This window comes from Neltuma alba, unplaced genomic scaffold, assembly GCF_004799145.2.
Source record: "Neltuma alba isolate B1F8T4 unplaced genomic scaffold, ASM479914v2 tig00002386_pilon, whole genome shotgun sequence".
NCBI classification, from domain to species: domain Eukaryota; kingdom Viridiplantae; phylum Streptophyta; class Magnoliopsida; order Fabales; family Fabaceae; genus Neltuma; species Neltuma alba.
In genome coordinates this window covers 1-8,958 of record NW_021632843.1, presented here as the reverse complement: position 1 = coordinate 8,958, position 8,958 = coordinate 1, and the positions used below count along the sequence as shown (strand labels likewise).

At 38.5% G+C, this 8,958-nt stretch overlaps 1 protein-coding gene across 1 annotated transcript; it reads right to left on the bottom strand.

Annotated features, from left to right (window-relative positions):
* Positions 1 to 916: 916 nt before the first annotated feature.
* Positions 917 to 1,517, bottom strand: LOC114724949 (auxin-induced protein 6B-like). The gene has a single exon (XM_028911420.1). The coding sequence runs from the start codon at positions 1,447 to 1,449 to the stop codon at positions 997 to 999; it is 453 nt and encodes a 150-aa protein (XP_028767253.1). The 5' UTR covers positions 1,450 to 1,517; the 3' UTR covers positions 917 to 996.
* Positions 1,518 to 8,958: the final 7,441 nt, after the last annotated feature.

Genomic DNA, 8,958 nt, shown 5'->3' with positions numbered 1-8,958 from the left:
ATTACAGGTACTTCATCAGTGGATCGAGTGGGAAGACGGGTAGCATAAAGGAGATTGTTCCTTTTACTTTGTCTGGTGTCTCCGTATATTATATTCCCCGGAACAGCCTAGCCCAGTGCTACAGGTTGTTGTGCTAACAAATTAAAACAGATTCCAATTTTGGGCTTCGAATTGAGACCGCAGACGAAGGAAAGGATCCGGAGCACGCCGGTTGATAAATCAATCAGGGAAGAGTGCATAATGCCAAGTGGAGGAGGGAATAAAATTGGGGGGTGAGTGGAGACAAACTGGAATCAAGTGTAAACAGAAGAAATAAGAGAACTTTGCTTTGCTTTCACGTGGGCTGGTGTCATTATAACTCCCACAACGGCTTCCATCATTGCTACCTCCATCCACCCAAACCATCATTTTCCAATATTTTATACACCGCAGCATAAATATTAATATTATTTCGTACATATTCCATCAATATGGTTCTCTGTGTATGTTTGTGTATATATATTTATACAACAATAATAATGGACATGAGACATTTTAATTTCAAATTTCTCTACAATTTCATTAATTTCCAAAACGCCACCAATCAAATAAAGTCACTAATTTACAAAAGTCACCCCCTTCATCGGCGCTAATCCCACAGTTACATCAACATAAGCGGTCACCTTTTCTCAATTAGGGAAAGCAATGTCTCAGTGTACACAGCCTCCAGTCTTCGCTCCGATTCCAAGCCGGGACGACTCCGTGTGCTCCACGTATCTGCCATCTCCTCAGCTTCCTCCGCAGCATCATGTATAAGCTTCACTCCCCTCTGCTCCCCCGCCCGAGGGACCGACTCAGTCATTACCAAAACAATGACCCGGCCCAAGACAAAGGTCCTAAGGTATATTTACTGCTACTTGCCACTTGCCAATCCTACGGCCTATCACTCGGCCGCGAAGACTACCACCGGTACTGGGGCTTGATCCGGCCTCGTAGTGGCTTTCTCCAGTTTCCGACCTACCAGATCGTTTTTTCGGCGAAACCATGAAGTAACGGTCGAGATTCGGCCCAAACCTCCAGATTGCTCCTCATTCCCACGAGGCAGTGCCTATGAAGTTCCTCCGTATTCGCAAATCGGGCTGACCTCCCTGACTCCGACCGCGAAATATACCCAAGAACCTCTTCGAACACGGCTTCGTCGCAAGGAATCGCCAGGGGCCCATGATTAGAGAAACCGTACTCCTCCTCGGCTTGAACCAGAAGCTTCTTGAACACAGGATGGTTCAGGTAGGAAGCGCGCACCACAAATCTCCTGGAGTTGTTGCCCACGCACACGGCCACGTGTCCGGCAGGCACATCGGAGGGTATGCGTCTGGCCGACATGCGGGCCTTGTTGCGCCACTGTCGCAGCATCTGGCGCAGCCTAACAATGTGGCGGATTTTGCTGCATTTTCCGAGTCCGGCAGACATTTTCCCTAGAAAGTGATCGTCAGCAGCAGCTAGCAGCGCTTTGGTGTCTCGGGCTGCTCTGCGTATGGGAGAAGGAAATAAAAAAAATTGGGGGGATTGGAAGAAGTGAAAGACCCGCGGCTTTATAGGGGCAAAGCCTCGAAAGTACCCGTGAACTTTCCCATAATTACAAGACGACGCCGCTTACCGCTTCTGTCATATTCAAGGGCTGTGATTTGTAGATCATGGCCTCTTGGGACAAGTACTGTTCTAGTGGACCCACCTTCTTTGTGAAATTACGGGCTCTTTTTTTCTTTTTTGAAAAAAAAAAATATTTAGCCTGATTTGCTGACCCTAGAACTGATATTTTAGTAAGCAGACAGCAAGTTATTTTAATAGAAAGACTGGTTTTTTATTATAAATTTATTGTTCATCATCTCAAATAATAACATTCTATCTGGTTCAAAAAAAATGCAAGCTCAAATCAATTGAAAAAAAGTCTACGCATTTTATAAATATTATTTTAATGCCAATAAGATGGTTATAAGATCGTTGTGAGAAACGTGAGAAGTGGCGTTAAAATTTACATGATGACATTATGGTCTTTTGATGTCCTGAAAACTTTTCACATAGCTAAAATACGCACATACATAGTAATTTGGGTGAGATTTTGCGAGCATGCCGGACATCCTAAGAATCTCGCATGTTGCAAAATAAGCTGACTTTAGACGATTAATTCACTTGTGACTTGAGGTTCTTTACCCCAAAATTTCATGAGCTATATAGAGGGGGAAAAATATAGAATTTGACATAAATTGAGGAACTAAGAACTGAATTGAAATAAACTTTAATTAAAAAATGGGTATATGATGTGTGGAATTGAAAATAAAGAAAATGATCTGCCATAATTTGAAGGGAAGTATTGCATTTTTTATCACCCTCATCTTTCTCCTGATTTGAGATGAATGGTTATGAAGGGGAGCTTTTCTGTTTGTTGTAATTTTTATTTTGTTTTCCCCTTATTGAGGTAACAATATTCTTTGTTTTTTTTGTCAAAGAGGTAATGATATTCAGTTTTCACTAAAAAAAAAAAAAAAGGGCCGGTGAAATGGAGAATATGCCGAACGGTTAAATACAGCTGATTGAAAAAATAAAGAAAATGGCAGGGTACCTGAGCTGAATGTAAGTAAGGGCCACGTAGGAAGTCTGAAGAAGAACAGGATGTTGGGCAGCGTAACAAGTTGAGCAGGTGAGGGTAGCGGATGATAGAGAGGGGGTTCTTTGTTTTATGTTTTATGGTGATGCATACAAGTTAAGTTATTTATAAATATGTTCTAAGTAAATTAAAATAAAATTATATTCACATATTTATCTCGTATTTTGTAAATTATGATCGAAATATTACTTATGAGTTATTCTAAATAGGTCGGGAAATACTGTGAAGCATGAATTCCCAAATTCACAATACTTCACCAATTGAATGATTGAAAACCAATCAACAATCAACATCTTCGTGTCATATTGCCAATATTATCAATCAATCAATCAACTTTATTTTTAAAATTTATAATATCCTATTTGGTCTGAAAATGGACCGAGTATAAAATTATGGGATCCAAATATATCCAATTAATGAGATTTAAATAATACCTCGACTGAAATTTGAATAGATTGAATTAAATGAAAAACATTATAAATAAATGCAATTTCAAATGGCAGCTTAAATAAATAAGTTAATAATTAATTTTGACTTTGAATAATATCTTAACTAAAATTTGAATATATTAAAATAAATGGAGTATCATAATTAACTAGTATGTCAATTGGAGGCTTAAATAGAGAAATAAATAAATAATTTCAAATTTCATCTATTCCCTATAAATTATGCATCCCTGATTCAAATTTCATTAAAATGAATTAAAAAATATACTCATATCAAAAGTAAATCTTCAGCTATCTTAAATAATACAATTTATTAAATTTTAAATCTAATTAAATACACTAATCCGTCTGTAGGCAGAAAATTTGCTAGTTAATTACCAAAACACAAAATAGTAAGCACGTATTCTTTGAAAATTGACTTTCTAGGCGCCTCTCCCGTGGACCAATGAAACTTTTGGGGTGATTGATATTTGATACTCCTCCGTCCGCCTTTTAATATAGGACCCATTTATCATATTTATTAATTTTCTTAAATTATCTCTATAATACTTCCTTAACCATAATCAGGTAGAAGAGAAAGAAGGGGTATTAAGAAAGATGATCATGGTGTTTTGAGAAAAGTATGTCATTTTTCTTATAATTAACTAACTTACCTAATTCCTTAATTTAATCAAATTAGTTAAATGGGTCTTATATTAAGGATCGGAGGAGTATTATATAAAAATGAATGTCGTTTACCTTGTCATCATTTAATCTATACTACTACTGCGATTCAATATGCAACAATAAGCAGTGCCGCGTAACAAGGAACGGTGAGTGAACGTAGAAAAGGGTGAAGAGCGGCAACTGGATGCAGACTCACATCACCACCTGCCTCCCCTCTACGTTGGCAAGGAAGCATCGAATTTGATTTTAAATATAAAATTTTAGTTAACTTCATCTTTTTATGTTTCTTAATTTTTAAAACTAATTGTATATACAATAAGTAATCTATTTAATCCCTCTAGTAGATTTAAATTACACTTGATCTTAGCTAAAAGGCGAGAAAGGTATTCTAGTACATTTAAATTAAGCAGTGGTTATGTTAAAAATAGGACGGATTAATTAAAAAAAATTTAAAAAAGAGAAGAAAAGCAAAGCCGTTTCCAACTAACCCCCATGTGCCTGCCCGGCCCCTCACTGCCTCCTTTCCCTAAACGACAAACCGGCGAAACCTCTCACGCACGCGGCACTCATGTGACGGTTCAGATCATTGATCAATCCTCCTCAACATTTCCTCTTCACAGCAGCAGGTTTGAAGTACTCGTACTCTGCATGTGTGCGCATCACTGCTGAATCAGGAGGGATGGAGGGTGGATTGGGAACGGAGGGGTCCACATTCCATGTTGTTGGGATTTAGGGCGGATCACGCTTATTTTCCCTAATCGTCACCCAGTGGAGGCATATCCGGAGCAACTCTCCTATTCACATTAATTAATGTAATCCACTAGTTAAAAACAAGACTTCAATGATCTCATGTCCCTGGAACCATGAATGTAACCATAAATTGGTTTATGCTTGGCTTCAATCCGGGGCTTTAATTAAACTGAATTATTGCATATCGTTTGTTGGGAGTTGGGACACAAATTTTAATTTGTAGCAACATACGAAGAATGTATGGTGCATCTCTGTCCATCAGTTTTGTTGCGTCATCTCAAATCAGTTTTCCCTCTCCCTGCTTAGATTATGTGAAAGTCTAATTATTATTATATAAGTTTTATACACAGCTCCAGAATTTTCTCGTGCTGACAAAATTATGGAAGCCAGTCACCAAAAAACAACAAAATTACGGAGGCCTTGTTCTGGGTAGACTATAATTCTAACGGCTGAGAAATGAGAACGATGCTCTTCCCCTTTTTCAGGAAAGAAGAACGAAAGTTGGCACAACTTCATGGGGGTAGGCTTAGGTCAAAAGAAGTTCCCATGGGGAGGCATGGAAGGGTAATTAAGGAATCAGAGAGAATTCCCATCTTGCGGTGGTGCGGGTGGTGGCCACCCCGTCCCGCGTCCACGTTGATGTTGTTGCTGGCCAACACTAGAGGACAATCGACGTCACCCCCCTCCCCGGCTGACATGGCACCGCCCACACATCCTGCTTTTCCTTTACACGCATCCCCCACTGACACTTTCCCATGTGTTTTTTTATAACTCGTTTAAAACTTTTCTTGCCTACTTTTTTTGTTTTAAAACTAATGCATTTAAGTTGTATTGTTCATCATGCAATCAATGGCCTTTAGGAACTGTATATACTATTTTTATAAAAATTAGTTAGCTAATTTAAATAGATTAATAAATCTATTAAATTATTATTGGTAATAAATAAGTTTTTTTCTTAAAATATTCTTACTATTATGTGCATTAGTTATAACTACCATTTCACAGGACATTTAAAATATATAACTATTATAAAAATTACTTTAAAAAATAAATTAAAAAACAATAAATTATAATATCATATTTAAAATTAAATTAATTTTATATTAAAAATCAGAGTTAGTATTAATCTGCATAAATGAAATATACATCATACGTGGGGGCAAATGAAATTAAAAAAAAGACTGCGGTGGGTCTGAGGGGCCCGGTCAAAGGGGAAAAGGCCAAAGAGAGTGGCGCTTTTGGGGCAAAAGTCGTTCGCCTTGGGGTTCGCTTCGTTGTACTCGCAGCGTCACGGACGGACACCGCCATCCTCCTTCTACTTTTTTTGTACGGCCCAGCTCCATGCTGTAACTTTTTTTATTCTCATGACATATAATCATCGTATTAATTTGAATTTTTGTGGTTTTAACGCAGATCTCACGAGTCATAATGCTCTTTTGATTTCTGTGGGCCCCTTAAGATTAACCACAAAGACGGGGCTCCGCGTGGGAATAAAGGCGGGAGCAGATGAAATTTCGGCACGGGAGCGAGAGAACGAAAATGGAGGCTGTGGGGCCCACTAGGAGGTGGATGGTCGGGTTAATTTCGGTGGGCCCCCTGAGATTAAAAGCAGGAACAAAGGAAGAGCGGGGCAAAATTTTAGAAATGGGGCACATCAAATTAATAAATTCCCGTCCCCTAGCGTTAAGTTTCAGTGTTTACATCTTTAATATGGCGAGCCATAATCAAATCACCTCCTTTTATTTGTTTCCATTTTACTCTCCCCTGATCTTCTTACCTGCATGTTGTGTGAAGTCCGACACAGGGGGTAAGAAATATAATCAACGTGTGAATTTTTTTAACTTCTCTAATACATACGTTTTTCATTTCTTTTCAAACTGGCGGATAATATACGGGTGATTTTTCCGGAAGCGATATTGTAAGAGAAACGGATGTATACAGATCAGGAAGGGACCAGATAACCAGGTGACGGTTTAACTAACTATATAAATTCTCTACCAGACATATATTTCTCTGCAGCACACGGTACCTTGATAATGTGAAGAGCAAATATATATATGCAAGTAAAAGATAAGTTTTGTACATATCATAAGCTACCCCTATTTATGTGACGAATCCTTCCTTGTTGTACTGCACATGCCTCGGAGAGTATATGTTCAAAAAATATTTGTACGTAAACTCTAATTAATTTGTACCCCCATATATCATCTCTTCCACCCTATATATACTGGTAAATTCAATTGGACGTCGTCCAGGACAGAGCCTTTTTTCCTTTGTTGGGGAAATTACCATGTTAGAATGGTAAGACCATGATGTTTCGGTGGTCTGAGTTGCATAGGATTGAAGAAGAGGAAGGATGGTGTCCTTAGACAGATCAGTTTGACAAGGAATTAATGTGGAAAGACGACGTGTGTTATAAAGCAGCTTGCTCATGGATCATAGAGACGCACACTGACCAATGATTAAGTAATGTTGACAGTTGAAATGTCTCAATGCGGAGAACATAAATATATATGCTGAAGTGATGAGGGAATAAGCTTTAATAAAGCAGTGGATGATCAAAATTAGAGGAGAGGAGGGCCAGCCCCACGCAGAGTTGCTGCTAATTAAATACCAAAATTATATCGCTATTGCTAGCTATATCCTCAGATTAAGCTGGCACATGCCGGACCAACTCGAGGGGTGACTATACTATTATAAAAGCAGCGATTGTTATGTGCAGGAATATAAGATGGTGGATTGATGGGCTGGGTTTAGTTAGAGAGGACAAACTTTCGGTGCGTTGCAAGAAGACCGTGCTCGAGAGAGTGCCACGTCTATGCTTCCACTCATCATGCAGCATTTATTAAAACTCCTTGTCATTAAGGTGCCTAAAACATTAACTTAGTAACCCTCCACATGCACTGGCAATGGAGTAGCTCCCGTCTCACCCACATCCCTCCAACATGGCTAGCCATCTCACGCATCAAAATCAGAGAGCAGTGATTAAATTGATTCAAAAATAAAATATTTTTATAAACCTTTCCCTGCTTAAAAATATAAATTGAAAAAATTACAATTAATAGTGGTTCTGAAGAAACGCTAGTTAATACTCCGACTTTTTATGCAAAATAATTGATATGTGCAGAATCATAAATTTGTTTAAAAATTCCTAATTCATAAGACAGGATGGGGGATCAATTTGAAGAATAAATAATTAAATAATGAAACAAATGATAATGAGGCGAGGATAGGTTGATAGGGTTTCTCACACACACAAACAATCTCGTGTCAGACGGTCAGAACTCGTGGTCAGCATTAATCTATCTTCGCCGCCTGCATATATCCATACATGCATATGCGTGCATGCACCTAGATCATGGGGCGGGAAAAAGAAGCCGTGGCAGATAAAAAATGTTGAATTCTTGGTTGTCAGATATATATACATATATATAAAATAAATGGTCACGGATAAATAAAAATAAGGATACATGGAGGCGGGGATGATAAATCGTACGTGGAAATGAATGAAGGGGACTTCATGTGAAGAGATGATGCCTTCTGCCTAGCTTCCAAGTTGGACGCCGGATAAGTTAAGCTATAACATGTTGGCAACTGGGTGAAAGATTTGACGAGCTTTATTTATCATCTAAGGTGCTAAAAAGAAGGCAATTGCTTTCTTTGATTGGATATGGAAGCAGCTTTGCAGCTTTTCCTTTTTTTTAAAAAAAAATTGATAGAGAGCTTTAACAGATACTAGGGACACAGGGATTGGGGAAGCAACTGGTACGAGTAGGACGGTGGAGACCTGGCTTGTTTGTTTACTACACTGCGTTCGTATCCCCTTAATTTTTTGCCCTTCTTTTTTTTTTATATCTTTCTCCCATGAGCCCCTTCCCCTCGCAAAATTTGACTCCTCCTTTATTTCGGCTTTTTCGTTACTTAATTAAACATTTATTTGGGGCGTACGTTGACATTCACTCCTTAATTTGTTCCCAACTCACACCCGCATTAGTTAATTAGCCTAATAAGCAGATTCTGATGATGATGTGACATTGAATCATGTAAATACCGGTCGTCGCTGTCAAAACAGCGTTTTCCAACTAGTTAGGCAGCGCAAAAACGGGGAAGGTTTCAAACCAAAACTATATTATTTTCTTTTTGTCTTTTCGTAGATCGTATTGTATTTTAAGTTTATTCTACATCTTTGTTTCAAATTTTACTTCATTCTTTTTTTTAACAACAGGCTCTGAACTTCTAATGACAATAATGGGATGCGTATGGGATGCTTCGTTTCTCTAGGCAAAACTACTCTACTGCAGTGCTGCTAACCCCCGCCATATACCACCACCAACCCCTCCCCCCCCCCCCCCCCCAAAAAAAATTGTTTAAGCGAAAGGAAGGGCCATTGTGTTTTCACGACCAATGACAATAATGACATGGCATTTGTGGTCCCAAAGTCTTAAAATGACA

Coding starts and splice junctions, on each gene's coding strand:
- LOC114724949 (XM_028911420.1), bottom strand. CDS start 1,449: ATGTCTGCCGGACTCGGAAAATGCAGCAAAATCCGCCACATTGTTAGG.